The sequence below is a fragment of the Haliotis cracherodii genome, unplaced genomic scaffold (assembly GCF_022045235.1).
Source record: "Haliotis cracherodii isolate W230 unplaced genomic scaffold, xgHalCrac1.p SCAF_8, whole genome shotgun sequence".
Classification (NCBI taxonomy): domain Eukaryota; kingdom Metazoa; phylum Mollusca; class Gastropoda; order Lepetellida; family Haliotidae; genus Haliotis; species Haliotis cracherodii.
This window is the reverse complement of record NW_027266341.1, coordinates 4,940,172-4,958,166: the sequence shown is the minus strand read 5'-3', so window position 1 is coordinate 4,958,166 and position 17,995 is coordinate 4,940,172. Positions and strand designations below refer to the sequence as shown.

Below are 17,995 nucleotides of genomic sequence, written 5' to 3'. Positions count from 1 at the left end.
TCTCTAACCCAGAATCTCCACTAGACTCCCTTTCAATAACGCTAACTCTGATGAACCTATGCAGGTTGTAAAAATCAGCGTTACTCCGGACTAGTAAAAGCAGCCACACACACACAAACACACACATGCATGCACGTCATTATATACTGTATATCGCTGTGTATAAGGCGACCCCACGTATAAGACGACCCCCCTGTACACGCCTTAAAAATCAACCCAAAATCCTATACTCCGTGTATAAGGCGACCGGGAATCAATCACAACTCTGACTGATATAGAAGATTTAATGTGCGCTTTCCGACTGATGCGTATTTCACACACATCACAAGTGTGCACACAAACCTTATATATGCAATAAAAATATGTTTATCTTGCGTTGTTTTTTTTCTACAATGATAGGTCGCGTGTGTAACTGCAGCACACGTCGCAATTTTGTGTTTACACGGTACGACACCAAATTGGTGCCCATAAAATAAAATTCATTGATGAAGTAATAACATATAAGAGACAATGGTGAGTAATTTAATCGCCAATTAACTATGTTGTAACTAACTAGGCTTATGTTTGCTTCACATTCAGCGTGTTTATTCCACAATCACTTGTACACACCGTCTCCAACTCTTGTTAATACAACTGTAAAAACAGCGGGAATTGATTTCAGCTTCACCGGTTATCACATGTTAGGTCACATGTGCAATATGCAAATGCTTACCGGTACTTCCGGCTCTCTGCTCACGGATGTTGATTGTTTTACCGTGTCAGGTGGTTTGACAATCTGCATTGAGGCGAGGGTCATTTCAACTTTATTTGCAGAAATTATTAAACTTTATTCAAGGAAAAGAGATACAAAAAAAAAATCATGTTTATGTATGGAAACAGTTATTGGAACAGTTATTTAGGACGAAATGCGAAGTTTTATTGTCAAATGCTTGGCTGGCTATCGGACGCCGGTTGACATCACCAGTGGAAAAAAATGTGAGCTCTTCGACTCCGTGTATAAGACGACCCCCCTTCTTAGCCCTCTCACTTTAGGTACGAAAAACTCGCCTTATACACAGCGATATACGGTAAGTGCAATGAATGCAACTTTAAACCCCATTTCACCTCCCCTCCCCTGAGTGCAGCATTAAACAATGAGCAAACAATAGCCAGTTAATGGGTACCAGGTAGGAAAATAATTTGATTGTCAAGTCTCAGCCACCACGTGTAGTCTTAATGGAAGTGTTTCTTCTCAAGGGCTTCTTGAGATACTAGAGTCAGGATTCAATACCAATCATGATACTTAAATTTTGCATATATAATGGCTTGTGTTCTGGTTGAAGTTGTTGCTGGCAACCAATAATATCTAATGTTAATCCCTTATCAGTTTATCTTGACAGGATTCATTTCTTATGAGGGGGCACGGGTGGCCCAGTTGTCTAAGGCGCCGCGATTTACTGTTGCGTCCCTTGGGCACGCCAGAAATCTATGATTGTGGGTTCCAATCCTGGTTTGGCCTGATTATGTTTCTAGCACCATACCCGTGCTTGTGGGTTTCACCGAAGTGGCTAACGTCTGAGACCTTCATCACTTCGGGCTTTCCTCCTGCATTAATCTGACACGCTGCGATATAACTTGAATACTGTTCAAAATGATGTTAAAACCAACTCACTCACACTCAGTTCATTTCTTATGCATCTGTTTAGGAGTGTGTCACTGGCATGGGGAGTGCCCTGGCGTTAGAAATGGGTGTGTTGACAGACATCATCAAGAATCATGAGTTCCTTCTGAAGGTAAGCATCATCTTTATAAGTAAGTTTCATTGGGGAACCCGTGAAGATCAATGGAATTAAGACTGATCTGACATCACCCACTTACCCCTTACACAAGCCTTGACGCTATCATAAATAGACTCTAATGCTTCATACATCTTTGAAGACATGGCATTCTGTTTAATCACAGACCATAGCTTACCCCATCCACGAGATCAAACACTTTCTTTGATTCCACAAATAGAGCATAAGTTTTACCCTGTGTCTTCCTAAGATGTCGTTTAACCATTGGTTTTAACATAAAAAATACCTCTTCAAGTGTATTTCTTGAAGCAAAAGTATACCAGCTCAGCATGTTCAGTCTCTGTGGTAAATGTAGTAAGTCCCCAGGAACCATACTTGTCGAAACAGATGCTCATAGTAGGCCAGCTGGAAAGTAATCGGGTGTGGACAATTTCGATAGCAAGACAATTAGGTTTGCCGAACAACAACCTGTACTTCTGTGTGTGTTTGGTTTGTATCATTAATAGTTCAGAGTATTTGTATACAATTCATTTCAGCACAGAATGTGTCTGTTACTGATAATGTCTGGGTATTTCCAACTTTCTACTGGTAAGGTATCAAGTAACTACAGAATGTGACCTGATGGTCATGCTGTCTGGTTGTGCAGGTGCTTGCAAACATATCTAGCTTAAATCTGGACATGTCCACAAGTGATTGTAAGTACAGCTCTTTCTAATCTGCGGTTTATATCAAAATCTTCATAGGTTTTCTAAATGTCTGACAACAATAGGCCTGCCAACAGTTCGTCTGTCCATGGATGTGACATCAGTCTTTTTGGCCTGATCTGAATGCCACATTTGTCTGTTTGGGTAGGTCCAAGAACAAGAACGGCAGAAAGATGACAGAATGGCAATGGCAGAAAATGAAATAAGAGAGAAGCTGAAGAAACAGAGGATGGTTAGTATTCACAATATTATGTCCTGAAATAGCTAGTAGCATGCAAATTTTATCGAATAATTCAACTTTATGAAAATATTGGCCTGAAAATGTCTCTACTACTGCAAGCTTGTCACAAGAGTTACCAATAATGGTGATCCGATGGCCACAATGTCTCTATTACTGCAAGCTTGTCACTATAGTTACCAATAATGGTGATCCGATGGCCACAATGTCTCTACTACTGCAAGCTTGTCACTATAGTTACCAATAATGGTGATCCGATGGCCACAATGTCTCTACTACTGCAAGCTTGTCACTATAGTTACCAATAATGGTGATCCGATGGCCACAATGTCTCTACTACTGCAAGCTTGTCACTATAGTTACCAATAATGGTGATCTGATGGCCACAATGTCTCTACTACTGCAAGCTTGTCACTATAGTTACCAATAATGGTGATCTGATGGCCACAATGTCTCTACTACTGCAAGCTTGTCACTATAGTTACCAATAATGGTGATCTGATGGCCACAATGTCTCTACTACTGCAAGCTTGTACTTGATGATGTACTTGATGAGGTACTTGATGTTTTCTTGATGTTATCTTGATGTGTATTGTTTCAGTCTGCTGTGATAGACAGTATCATCGTCTCAGTCTACGTCCACAATACTGAGGAGACATTCAAAGTGAGTAATTGTCTGGGTCAGCTGTGCTTAAGTAATCAAATCATATTGCTAACTGTGGTGTTAACCATCACTGACCGACTGGGTTGTTGCAGGTATCCAGCTGTGATGGTATGACTGGAATATTGCTAACTGTGGTGTTAAACATCACAGACAGACTGGGTTGTTGCAGCTGGAATATTACCAACTGTGGTGTTAAACATCACTGACAGACTGGGTTGTTGCAGCTGGAATATTGCCAACTGTGGTGTTAAACATCAATGACTGTCTAGGTTGTTGCAGGTATCCAGCTGTGATGGTATGACTGGAATATTGCTAACTGTGGTGTTAAACATCACAGACAGACTGGGTTGTTGCAGCTGGAATATTACCAACTGTGGTGTTAAACATCACTGATAGACTGGGTTGTTGCAGGTATCCAGCTGTGATGGTATGACTGGAATATTGCTAACTGTGGTGTTAAACATCACAGACAGACTGGGTTGTTGCAGCTGAAATATTGCCAACTGTGGTGTTAAACATCACTGACAGACTGGGTTGTTGCAGCTGAAATATTGCCAACTGTGGTGTTAAACATCACTGACAGACTGGGTTGTTGCAGCTGAAATATTGCCAACTGTGGTGTTAAACATCACTGACTGTCTAGGTTGTTGCAGGTATCCAGCTGTGATGGTATGACTGGAATATTGCCAACTGTGGTGTTAAACATCTCTGACAGACTGGGTTGTTGCAGCTGGAATATTGCCAACTGTGGTGTTAAACATCACTGACAGACTGGGTTGTTGCAGGTATCCAGCTGTGATGGTATGACTGGAATATTGCCAACTGTGGTGTTAAACATCACTGACAGACTGGGTTGTTGCAGCTGAAATATTGCTAACTGTGGTGTTAAACATCACTGACAGACTGGGTTGTTGCAGGTATCAGGCTGTGATGGTATGACTGGAATATTGCCAACTGTGGTGTTAAACATCACTGACAGACTGGGTTGTTGCAGCTGGAATATTGCTAACTGTGGTGTTAAACATCACTGACAGACTGGGTTGTTGCAGGTATCCAGCTGTGATGGTATGACTGGAATATTGCTAACTGTGGTGTTAAACATCACTGACAGACTGGGTTGTTGCAGCTGGAATATTGCTTACTGTGGTGTTAAACATCACTGACAGACTGGGTTGTTGCAGCTGGAATATTACCAACTGTGGTGTTAAACATCACAGACAGACTGGGTTGTTGCAGGTATCCAGCTGTGATGGTATGACTGGAATATTGCCAGCCGTGGTGTTAAACATCACTGACAGACTGGGTTGTTGCAGCTGGAATATTGCCAACTGTGGTGTTAAACATCACTGATAGACTGGGTTGTTGCAGCTGGAATATTGCCAACTGTGGTGTTAAACATCACTGACAGACTGGGTTGTTGCAGCTGGAATATTGCCAACTGTGGTGTTAAACATCACTGACAGACTGGGTTGTTGCAGGTATCCAGCTGTGATGGTATGACTGGAATATTGCCAACTGTGGTGTTAAACATCACAGGCAGACTGGGTTGTTGCAGCTGAAATATTGCTAACTGTGGTGTTAAACATCACTAATAGACTGGGTTGTTGCAGGTATCCAGCTGTGATGACGTCCAATCCCTCATCGCGGATGTGAAGAGCAAGAAGAATATGAATGGCCAGTTCATGATGAGCGAGATGATCCTGGAGGGCTCACTAGGTAAGCCACTCTCAGGATGGTAAATATGCTTGCGTGGAATTTCTGCACATATTTTATGAGGCAATGAAATTTTGATGGTAAATATTATGATTTTAAAGATTATTTAGGATAGTTGTAAGCATTACAAACTTGATCACACATCTGTAATAAAAGATGACATATTTCAGAGCGCCCCCTACCTCTGTCGGAACTTGTACTTCCTGTTGTGACAACATGGGGAACCCTGGAAGAAGACATACGCACAAACGCCAAAATCTGCATGAAAAACTTGGAGACGCTGCAGAAACTACAGTCAGCGGTTAGTAATGTGAACATCTGTACAGAGATTGTAATCTTATAAAACTGGTGGGGAGGTCGGGTAGCCTAGTGGTTAAAGCATTCGCTCGTCACACCAAAGACCCTGGTTCGATTCCCGACATGGGTAAAATGTGTGAAGCCCATTTCTGGTGTCCCAGAGTATTGCTAAAAGCGGTGTAAAACCATACTCACTCACTCACTCACTCACTATAAAACTGGTGTGTTCAGCAACAATTACAACAGCATTGTTGGCACAGTTAGTCATGATTGAACCAGGAATAAAAACACAACTGATGTCAAGAACATGTTGAACAGCTAGAGTAAACAGGGGGTCCCCAGTGTTCAGTTTACATAAATCATATGACTGACATCCTTCAGACTATTGCTAGATTATTTGCCAATGTTCAACGCTTTGGGTGGTCAGGCTCTCTGACTTGGTTGATGCATGTCATCGTATCCCAATTGTGTAGATCGATGCTCATGATATCAATCTCTGGATTGTCTGGTCCAGACTTGATTATTTACAGACCACCGTCATATTGCTGAGTGCGGCGTTTAACAACGAACCAACCAACCATTTTCCCCAAAAAACAATGAATCATCAAATGTGGGTGGGCATAATGCAGAAGAAAATCAGTAACTGGCATTTTCCCCCTCTTGTATTTAGTTTGGGCTAAAACTCTTGGCCTTATGAGGAATTTGTCAGTTATACAAAATAACCACTGGCTCATTTGGATACTGAAAACTGATTTGACACATCTATGCTATATCATCTGACTTCATTTGACTATTTCCAGCTGGATCCATCTCGAGCCTTGATTGGAGAGGTCAAGTTCAGTGAAAAAAAGAAGTTCTCCAAGTTTTTCTTTCAGTTAAAACAGGGGAAACTGGTGTGTTTCAAAGATTCCAGGGTAAATGTTTCTCTTGCATCAAATTACATTTAATAGGTTGAAGAAAATACTTTTCAAAACAACAGGTTATTTCCAAGACATTTCAGTGACTTCACTCAACACCAACACACACTGTCTTCAGCAGCCCATGCTTGCTTTAAAAGACGACTATACTTGTCGTAAGAGGCGACTAACGGGATCGGGTGGTCAGACTTGCTGACTTGGTTAATACATGTCCAAATTGCATAGATTAATGCTCATGATATCAATCATTGGATTGTCTTGGCCAGACTTGATTATTTACAGACCACTGTCAAATAGCTGGAACATTAGAGTGCAACAAACAACAAACAGACAAAACAGAAAATTAATTTTCAAGGCACATTTTCCAATTTCTTGACAAAAGGACTTTTCAAGACCGACCTCATAGTTCATGGCCTCACAAAGTATGTGCAAACCCTGTTTATTTCTAAAGCATGACAACATCCACACACAGATAATGTGGGTGTGTTCAATAAAGCAATGGTCACTTCATCTGAGGAAAATGTTTTCAGGGTACACATCAGCTGCACTCCTGGAATGTAGAAGATATGGTTATCTACCTGGGAATCGACAGCCGCAGGTCAGGAGGAAAGTAAGTTTATTCAGATGAAACATGCAGTAAAACTGTTACTTCTAACAGAACATCAATGCTCAACTAGCAGCCGTAAGTAAGTTTTCTCAGATAAAACATGCAGTCCAACTGTCATACTTCAAACAGATCATCGATGCACAACCGGAGGCCGTAAGTAAATTTATTCAGATGAAACATGCAGTATATCTGTGCTACTTCCAACAGGTCTTCGATGCACAACCAGGAGCTATATCTGTCAGTAGAAATGAATGACAGGAAATGTAAGACATTTATTTCTCAACGTGTTATTTGTGTCAAGTTTGTCAAAAACATTAGGAGTGGTGTGTTAACAATTGTGTGCATTTTCAAAGTGTGTATAGCAACATTATTTTGCAAATGAATCATTAAGACCAACACTGATTAACGTTCATTGATATTACATGATCAGGAATCATTATTTGCTATGCCATATATTTTCATAAGCAAGATGATCACCTCATAATGATTAATCTATCATGAAGTGATCCAAGTTTTGGAGTTGAGGTTGTACTGCTTCTCTGCTTCAGGTCCTCCCATGGGCTGACATTCATTGTGAAGGGGGAAAAGTGTGTCCGGTAAGTAGCAAGCAGTGTACAGGTGGTGTGGTAAAGTCAGGAGTGAGTGTGGCGTTACACTGTTTGTAGCAATATTCCAGCAATATCGTGGCAGGGGACACCAGAAATGGGCTTCACGCATTGTACCCATGTGGGGAATTAAACCCAGAACTTCGGTGTGTTGAGCAAATGCTTTAACCACTAGGCCATCCCCCCACCCCATTAAAGACATTCTTAAAGTAAATATTGTTGTTGTTTGTTTGTTGTTGAATGCCACACTCAGCAATATTCCAGCTATATGACGGCACTCTGTAAGTAATCAAGTCTGTACCAGACAAACTAGTGATTGACATCATGAGCATCGATCCACGCAATTGGGAAAGGATGACATGCATCAAACAAACCACCGAGTCTGACCACCCGATCCTGTTAATCGCCTCCTACGACAAGCATGGATTGCTGAAGACCAATTCTAACCCGGATCGTCATTGATACACCATCATGTGTTTGTATTGGTACATGTGACTTTGAATAACAACTCTGGGTTCAGTTTTAGTAAAATCATCTTCATGTTGATAATGTTCGTGTTTAGGATTTGAAAGTTATGATCTCAAACTATTCAGTGATGTACATTGTTGAGGTAACAAGTAATGTTTATGTTGAGATTTTACAGACGTGTAGATAAGGGTCAAGTAAATATGTCTGTATGTGGGTGTACAGCTGAAACCCATGGGATTCTGGGTAAGAATATAGGGTACCAGCTATCTATGCTTGTCGTATGAGGCGACCAAATGGATTGGGTAGTCAGGTTGACAATTGTGTGGATTGATGCTCATGCTGTCAATGCTGCTTCGTGCAGTGTTAAACATCAAACAGAATAACCAAGTGAACATGGAGCAAACAGAGTATACATATAGTTGTGGTTGGAGTAAAAAATAGTTCATATATGAAAGAAAAAGGGAATATACCTGTATATGTAATGATGTATACACCTGTATCCTGCCTCTTTTTCCAAGATGAAACCACAAGATAAGCACCTCCTCCTCATGTCATCATTCATTTCTCCACAGGGGCTACTTCGGACGGAGTCTGTGTTTCACGTCCGAGATTGAAATGTTGAAGTGGGCATCTGTATTGCTTGTTGCCAAGGTTTGTATATAAGGCTAAAAAAAATAACAGTCTTGGTTCTCAGGCACCGCGAGCACCGTCATAAGATTCACCACACATTTCGTTTTTATTTCTATTAAAAAAGCAAACAAAAAAATCCTTAAATATTCCAAGTCCAAAGGTACTCAAATACTGTATTCCAGTATTTCACTCATCAAGGAATACATTTTGTAGGGAGGCCCTTTCCCAGGCTGATTGTACACGACTGTTTATTTAGTTACAAACTAGTTTGAACAATAACAAAAAAGAAAGAGAAATAAAAAAAGCACTGCCCGCCCGCACTATATTTCAAAAACCATTTCCTGAGAACCAGCCTTTTATTTTTTTAAGCCTAAGACAATCACATCCCCCCTCATTAGGACCTCTTTTTTCAATGCAAAACTTCATTACCCAAAATATATTTTGGTGCATTTTCGCTTAATGGTTCCTTGAAATCTGAGATTTGTCAGTTATAGCACCATTCCTTAATGTCATTTCAGCATCCTGAAGGCATTCTGGCATCATTCTCCTGAAGCTCATCCCGGTACTTCCATCTGGGAACCTTGCCAGTGAATCATTGGACACTGTGAAGAGTTGTGAGCCTGCTTCACACTGGACTACAAGGCCAGTGGTCAGCCTACAGCTGCTGGAGACCCTGCAGGACTTGCCCAATGCTCCTCCAGCCCTCGTAGACGTGTAGTCTGTCTATATAGTGGAACCCTGTCCAGTTGTAGTAACTAGAAGCCACAGTTATGTGGTTAATGCATTTCAGATTGATTTGACTATGTATGAGTCACATGCATATGGAAAGAACTGGCTTTGTTTCAGAAATATGTGATGCATATTAATAAGAAAGAAGGTCATGTGTTTTACTGGTATGATGAGACCCCTGACAATCTGCAGCACAACCAATAGTCTTTCCGTTCATTCATGAAATTAACTGGCCATGCTTAAGAAAGATGTACAAGGAATGCATATTAATAAGACAAAGCGGATCATGTGTTGCTGTGTGACTCCTGAAGCACAGAACCAATAGTCATTCCATTCATTCATTCATTCATTCATTCATGGAAATCATCACAACACAACAAAGTGACTTTGCTCATCTTGCTGTGTGCCAAGGCATCCGCTACACTGATCCAAGCTGCAACTCCTCAAAAACATTGATTGAGTAGAGCCAGCCAATCAGATGGATTGAGAAGAGCCAGCCAATGAGATGGATATAGAAGAGACAGCCAATGAGATGGATTGAGAAGAGCCAGCCAATGAGATGGATTGAGAAGAGCCAGTCAATGAGATGGATTGAGAAGAGCCAGCCAACCAGATAGATTGAGAAGAACCAGGCAATCAGATGCTTTGAGAGGAGCTATGTTATTGGATGTATTTAAGAGACAGCTGATCATTAAAACACTAAGAATAGGCAGCCACTCCAAAACATTGAAAAGAACAACCAATCAGATACAATGAAACATCAGCCAATCAGATCCTTGGTAAAGATCCAGCCAAGTGGATTAATGTACATTAACTAATCAGATGCCTCGGTTGCAAGTGACCAAGAAGGAGTGGACAGGCTACAAAACACAGTGTCTGATATACAATATCAGGGCCAGCGCAAAACATGTGGACAGAGGATAGTGAAACACAGGTTTCATATGTGTGTAAATATCTCCTGACTTTGACCTCCTTGTATAGTAGTTACAAGCTTGTTACAAAGTTGGTCACTGATGCAGGACTTGTAGCAAACAGTGTTGTAGTGACTTGTAGAATGTAAATCGTATTGTTCACAAAGAATATTTGAGTTGTTGCTTTTTGTTTTTGGAGATTTTGATAGAAATATAATCTCATCAGTTATTGGGTGCTTGTGTCCGTGACAGTGTGAATGTGGAAGGAGAATCCTTGAACAATTGTTGCAGTTTCCATGTGAATTTTCTCCCCTTTCAACTAGTTTCAACTGTACAGTTTGGGTGACCTGGCAGATTGATTACAATATATATATTAAAGCACACAAAGACAAATAAGGTCAAAGGTTTTATACCATTCTACCAAAATCTAAACTTCAGCAAACTTAAATACAAGGTGACAATGATGTTAAATTGAGGATGGATATGCAGAGGTCAAAGGTTGGTGTTGACTTCCAAATACATGATTTAACCAAAGTTCAAGAGTTTTCATAGTAGATATTTTGGTGACAGGAATATTTTCCATGAATGTTTTTAAAAATTGAAATAAAGTGTATATGAAATTTGTGTATCAACCTCAATCTTGTGTTTGCAATATGAATAAACCAGTAGATAATTCACTTGGATCTTAACTTGATACCAACACTGTTGCCCTAGTTCTTGTGTATGCCCTATCATATGGTTCCGGAATAGAAGCAGCAAAAACATTATTGGTGTATTTTGACAAGACTATGTTACCTCATGTTGTTAACACATTCCTGACCTAATGATGACACAGTGGAATGTCAACCATGTCATACCTGCACTGCACAAAACATACACACACAAAATACACACAACACTCACGCAACACTCACACAACACACAAAACCCCCCCCACACACATTTACACAACACTCCCACAACACACATTTACACAAAACACACACAACACACACAAAACGCAATATTTACACACAACACACACACACAACATACAATATGTGTAACTTCATGTTGAAAATATGGTAGCGGGATCTCAGTGATTTCAAATTATTTGTTTCACTTCACTTCCTTGCAAACCTTTGGCAGTATCAAACAGCCTGTCAACACTAACTGTTCTCATGATGATGCCAAGTGTTTCCACTCTAATTATCATGTAAAACTGACCCATATTTCCAACTCTCTGCAGTTCTATCTTACTGGGACATTTATTCTCAACTTATATTTTTTGTGTGAAAATTCCAGTGAGGGACCTGCAGACAATATTTCCTAAAATATTGCCACCTGCACCTCATGCTGTTCAAGCCATGTTCATCAAGTTTAGAGTATTATATATTTTGGATTAAACATGTATCTTTTCATTCAGCGAAATATGTTAAAATTTCAAATTTATTTCTTTTCAATTTCTATTTTTTTCTCTATTACTCTTCTTAATTCAAACTTGATGATGTCAATAGTAAACTAAACAAGGTTGAAAATGCTTTAACGGATGGCATTTATTTTTGCTGTGTTAAGAGAAATTAACTTTTTAACTTTTTTAGAATACATTTTAATAAATGTGACATTTTCTGTATTGTTCATCTGTAACTTGTCTTGTCAGAAACTGTGAGGTTGATACGAGTGTTATACATACTTGCTATAAACATTCTTAAGTATGATGCAGGCTTGCTTGTCATTTGTTTTGTACCATTGCTTTAGTTTGTTTATCTGTATATAAGTATTTGTAAATATTCATTTCATGTTTTTTATGTTCAAATTCTGTGTGTTTAAAATGTGCCATGGATGTACTTAAAGGAAAACTTCTTGTTTATAGTTTTGAAAGGAGAATTCGCAGAAAATTGTATTTTGATTCATTTTTTACATTTTTGTAACAGATCAAATTTGGCCCAAAAATTGACATTGCTTGACATTTCCTTCACTTCACCATTACAGGCACAATGCATGCATTCCTTGGTGATAACACTCAACTGAGCCCTGCGACACATCAGAGTGAGAAGAGCCTCATGTAGCTGTAATATGATTCAAACTTTGCAAGCTGTATTTATTAGATTTATGTTGATACTTTCCCAAATTGTAACCTGGCTTAAACACAATGTTTGTGCAGTTTCTCTACACTGGTCATAATAAAAAAACAAAAGCCTTCGTTTTGTGTAACATGACAACTTAACATAGTGTTTGGCTGTAGAAAATACTGTATATCGCTCTGTGTAAGGCAATTTTTCGTAACAAGAATTATAGGGCTTTTAAAAGGCTTTTGAAGAGTTTTGATGTTTTTTCCCCGCCAACTCAAAGACATCACTGTGAGCATGTAACACCAGAAATACCACATATTTTTTTCTGCGGAAGACCAACATGTTGTTTTGCATATGAGCTGGTGACATGCTTCATTCCGATTCGCTTTATAGATGAATATATATAAAGCAGCATCGATTTTGAAGGCTTGTACAGTGGGGTTGCCTTGTACCTGGGGTCCCTTTATTGACAGCTGTATATGGTATATGTGCCCCCATTTAGTCACGTTTTTCTGTCCATCCTAAAAACTCCGACCTACCTACAGATACCTGTAACAGAGATAGTTTTGATGATGTGTTATGGTAGCAATAGAAAATAATGCATTTTGTTATTGTTTCATTGTACTGAAACAATTTTGGAAACACGTTAAGTGTTGACTCTTTATTGGTTGATGTCAGTGATTGCTTGTAGTGCTTCATGATGCAGGAGGGTACATTGCCATGTTAACAGTACATATAGATGTGTGTGTGTGTGCATTGTATCAGCAGGATCATTCTTTGTGCAATACTCATTGTAATAATTTCCCATGTGTTAATTCCATGTAGTGTCAGTGTTATTATCATATTGTTATCACATTGACCAGCTGGTGCCTTCTATCAGGGATTTATCTAGGCCTTCTCAGAGCCCCATATTTGCCATTAAATCTGCAGCAAATATCAGCATTAATTCCCAATTTGAAATTAAAACATTCCCAATTCATGCTATTATGGACCTGACTAGTGTTTTACTTTTGTAGTGCCGACTTGTACTTCACTTGTAATGAGTCAGTACAGAGAAAAAGATTTTAAAAGTTAGTTTTACATTAATGCATTGGACGCAGTGTTAAAGAAAGATGTTGAAAATACCTCTGAATTTGGGAAGAAAATATGACTTTGAAACAAAGTCCAATGGGCACTTAGTTTGGAATCTAAGACAAATCCCTGCTTCTGATTGCCTGCTTGTTACCTTCAGAGTGAGTGAGTGAGTTTAATGCCACTTGAACTTCCGATAGATCACGGCAGCATAATGTGGAGGAAAGTGATGCAGGTCACAGACTTTTACCATTTGGATCATGCCTAAGAGCATGGTTATGGTGCAGACAAACCATAGATGCTAAAGGGCAGACCCTGGGTTTTGAACTCATGAAACAGAATCCACAATGCCTTGACAACCTAGCCCTCAGACATTTACAAGCTCCTTCAACTGGCTTTTAAAATGGCTTTTAACTATGGTAGATAAAAAGGTTGTAGAACAAATATGAATTTTACGGGAAGTTAGCAGTGAATATGATGATTGTAAATAGTACACACTATCTTAATTGATGATTTGTCTTTTATGGGAGTACTGGGATTTATTCATTGTTGATCAGTGTATTTTAAGAAATTTGTTTTAACTTGGAAGTATTTTATCAATAATCTCTTGTGCATTATGAATGATATCGTTGTGATAAAAGTTATTGTTTCATATGCCACGTCTTGAATTTATTTGAATAATGTCAGTTGTTGAGTGTAATTTACAGGTGCCTTCAATCACAGGAATCGGAAATTCTTATTTTGATGATGAAGTAATTTTGTTTTAGAAGAAAACATTGGGAGGTTTTTTTAATGCTAAATAATATGTAAAAATCATCAAAATCACTTCTGATTCCTGTGCTTTAACTGAGAGCAGCAAATTCAGGGACATGTTCAGTTGTGAAACAGTGAATGTATTGACAGTTTCTATACATTGTAATGGAGAAAACAACACATATTGAAATACTTTATCGAAATGTGATCAACATTCATGCTGGTTTTTTATGAATTATAACTCATAATGCAACTTTTAGGGTCCAAGCTTCTTGTGCTATTTCTGCATGCAGAGGATAATGGTCCAAAAATTCTATTGGATTGATCTTTTGAAAGTATTAGGCAAATATGGTAACGTACAACTTTATGGATTCAACTTCTTGTTTAGTGCATAACAACATTTCGAAATGTTATCAAGCTGGATAAAGGTGTCAGATAAAGGTGTTGAAATCTACATTAAAACATCGCTATATGCACTGAACCCAAAGTTGTGATCCATAAGGAGGTACGTTTCACGTACCAGTATCATGTGACAGTGTTATGAAGTGTAGTTGTCATAATTTCACATGTTTTATTGTTGTTTTATTATCACTGAAATTTTGTAGGGCCTTCTATTTTTCTTTACTTAGTTCCTTAGTTCTGCCAATCTTAAAAATCAGGAATTAGAAAAATTTAGATTCTATTATAAAGCTTTTTTTAAATTCCAAGCCTGATAATCTCGAATATGAAATAAACAAATGACAACTTGACTCTGACAGAGACAATTGGTGTTTGCTGAATGATCCTATGTAAACACCAATACTGAAATATCTAACATTATGTCATATGTTACAAAATACCAAAAGGGAAATAGGTAATTTGAATTATTTTCTCTCACGCAGCCAACCATATATTAACAGAAACTGAAGCAAAATAATTGGAGAAGTGGCACCTGTAAGAGGCATTTCAGAAGATGTAGTTTCAATGGACACAGTATCAGTAATATGAATAAAGCCCATGATAACTCTTGTCTTTGTGTAGAATTGAAGAGTCTTTGTATTTTTGATTCCAACACTGTCAAAAGTTTTTGAAAAATGAAATCTGAAAATCAAATTATAAGAAAGAAGGTACGAAGCAAGTGATTAGAAACAGCCTTATGTCACCAGATCCCTTTGTGGAGTCATTCCTGTATTCAATGAGCTATAACTTACTGTTTACATTGTAAGTAACATTCCTTCTGTGTGTCTACATAGTGCAAGATATAACTACCGACACACCTTATGTGGCTTTTGCCAATGCTGGATGTCATTTTCACAATTCTTCTGGTCTGTCTGTACATAATATATGACTTTAAAGTTTACATGACCTATATTTTAGATATATTTCGAATTATGACAATAAATGCTGTGTTTTAGATATATAAATGACCTCTGTTATCATTTCTTAAAGACACAGGTGTCCAAGTTGGATGAGCTTCAGTGTGCACAATTGCAACCCTTGGGTATGCCAGAGGCCTAAAACTGTCAGATTGTCCCTCTGATTGTTTCCTCGCACATCAGTCTGACACCCCGCAATATATCTGAAATACTGTTCAAGGTATTATTGAACCCACTGTGTTAATCATTGGTTGTACTTCGTTCTGTTTCCTCATAGCAACCTGTGGGATTTTTGGGACAGAAGAAGTAGTGCCTCATGCATGTCTCCCTGTGATTACCGAACAGAATAAGTCCCCAGTACCTCATACATATCTCCCTGTGATAATTCGGCGGAAGAAGAGTCCCGAGTAACTCATACATATCTCCCTTTAAAGATTCCGGGGCAGAAGAGTCCCCAGTAACTCATACATATCTCCCTTTAAAGATTCCGGGTCAGAAGAGTCCCCAGTACCTCATGCATATCTCCCCGTGATGATTCAAGGTCAGAAGAGTCCCCAGTAACTAATACATATCTCCCCGTGATGATTCCAGGTCAGAAGAGTTCCCAGTAACTAATACATATCTCCCCATGATGATTCCAGGTCAGAAGAGTCCCCAGTAACTAGTACATATCTCCCCGTGATGATTCCAGGTGAGAAGAGTCCCCAGTAACTCATACATATCTCCCTGTGATGATTCCAGGTCAGAAGAGTCCCCAGTAACTCATACATATCTCCCTGTGATGATTCCAGGTCAGAAGAGTCCCCAGTAACTAATACATATCTCCCCATGATGATTCAAGGCCAGAAGAGTCCCCAGTAACTAATACATATCTCCCAATGATGATTCAAGGTCAGAAGAGTCCCCAGTAACTAATACATATCTCCCCATGATGATTCAAGGTCAGAAGCGTCCCCAGTAACTCATTCATATCTCCCTGTGATGATTCCAGTGCAGAAGAGTCCACAGTACGTCATATACATATCTCCCTGTGATGATTCCGGGTCAGAAGAGTCCCCAGTAACTAATACATATCTCCCCGTGATGATTCCAGGTCAGAAGAGTCCCCAGTAACTCATACATAGCTCCCCATGATGATTCCGGGTCAGAAGAGTCCCCAGTACCTCATACATATCTCCCCGTGATGATTCCAGGTCAGAATACTCCCCAGTAACTCATACATATCTCCCCATGATGATTCCGGGTCAGAAGAGTCCACAGTACGTCATACATATCTCCCTGTGATGATTCCGGGTCAGAAGAGTCCCCAGTAACTAATACATATCTCCCCGTGATGATTCCAGGTCAGAAGAGTCACCAGTAACTCATACATAGCTCCCCATGATGATTCCGGGTCAGAAGAGTCCCCAGTACCTCATGCATATCTCCCCATGATGATTCAAGGCCAGAAGAGTCCCCAGTAACTAATACATATCTCCCCATGATGATTCCGGGTCAGAAGAGTCCCCAGTAACTCATTCATATCTCCCCATGATGATTCCGGGTCAGAGGAGTCCACCGTACGTCATAAATATCTCCCAGTGATGATTCCGGGTCAGAAGAGTCCCCAGTAACTCATTCATATCTCCCTGTGATGATTCCGGGGCAGAAAAGTCCCCAGTACGTCATGCATGTCTCCCTTTAAAGATTCTGGGGCAGAAGAGTCCCTTGTACCTCATGCACGTGTCCTTGTGATGATTCCGGGGCAGAAGAGTCCCCAGTACCTCATACATATCTCCCTGTGATAATTCCGGGGCAGAAAAAGTCCCCAGTACGTCATACATATCTCCCCGTGATGATTCGGGGCAGAAAAGTCCCCAGGATCTCATGCATATCTCCCTGTGATGATTCCGGGTCAGAAGAGTCCCCAGTAACTCATTCATATCTCCGTGTGATGATTCCAGGGCAGAAAAGTCCCCAGTACGTCATGCATGTCTCCCTTTAAAGATTCTGGGGCAGAAGAGTCCCTTGTACCTCATGCACGTGTCCTTGTGATGATTCCGGGGCAGAAGAGTCCCCAGTACCTCATACATATCTCCCTGTGATAATTCCGGGGCAGAAAAAGTCCCCAGTACGTCATACATATCTCCCCGTGATGATTCGGGGCAGAAAAGTCCCCAGGATCTCATGCATATCTCCCTGTGATGATTCCGGGTCAGAAGAGTCCCCAGTAACTCATTCATATCTCCGTGTGATGATTCCAGGGCAGAAGAGTCCACAGTACGTCATATATATCTCCCTATGATGATTCCGGGGCAGAAACGTCCCCAGGACCTCATGCATATCTCCCTGTGATGATTCCGGAACAGAATGAGGCCCCAGTAACTCATACATTTCTCCCTGTGATGATTCAGGGGCAAAAGGGTTTCCAGTACGTCATGGATATCTCCCTGTGATGATTCCGGAACAGAAAAAGTCAACAGTACGTCATACATATCTCCCTATGATGATACCGGGGCAGAAAAGTC

General features: G+C 39.8%; 1 protein-coding gene across 3 annotated transcripts in view; it reads left to right on the top strand.

Annotated features, from left to right (window-relative positions):
* LOC139450566 (arf-GAP with Rho-GAP domain, ANK repeat and PH domain-containing protein 1-like) overlaps positions 1 to 15,516 on the top strand; it is a 115,515-nt gene extending 99,999 nt beyond the window's left edge. For all 3 annotated transcript variants that reach the window (XM_071232320.1, XM_071232321.1, XM_071232319.1), the window contains exons 37-46: positions 1,686 to 1,772; positions 2,628 to 2,711; positions 3,319 to 3,381; positions 4,992 to 5,097; positions 5,265 to 5,395; positions 6,192 to 6,305; positions 6,839 to 6,918; positions 7,464 to 7,511; positions 8,561 to 8,639; positions 9,137 to 15,516. In XM_071232320.1, the coding sequence (XP_071088421.1) occupies positions 1,686 to 1,772; positions 2,628 to 2,711; positions 3,319 to 3,381; positions 4,992 to 5,097; positions 5,265 to 5,395; positions 6,192 to 6,305; positions 6,839 to 6,918; positions 7,464 to 7,511; positions 8,561 to 8,639; positions 9,137 to 9,169 (825 nt within the window). In that variant the 3' untranslated portion in view covers positions 9,170 to 15,516. The remainder of the gene's footprint in view (positions 1 to 1,685; positions 1,773 to 2,627; positions 2,712 to 3,318; positions 3,382 to 4,991; positions 5,098 to 5,264; positions 5,396 to 6,191; positions 6,306 to 6,838; positions 6,919 to 7,463; positions 7,512 to 8,560; positions 8,640 to 9,136) is intronic.
* The last annotated feature ends 2,479 nt before the right edge of the window (positions 15,517 to 17,995 follow it).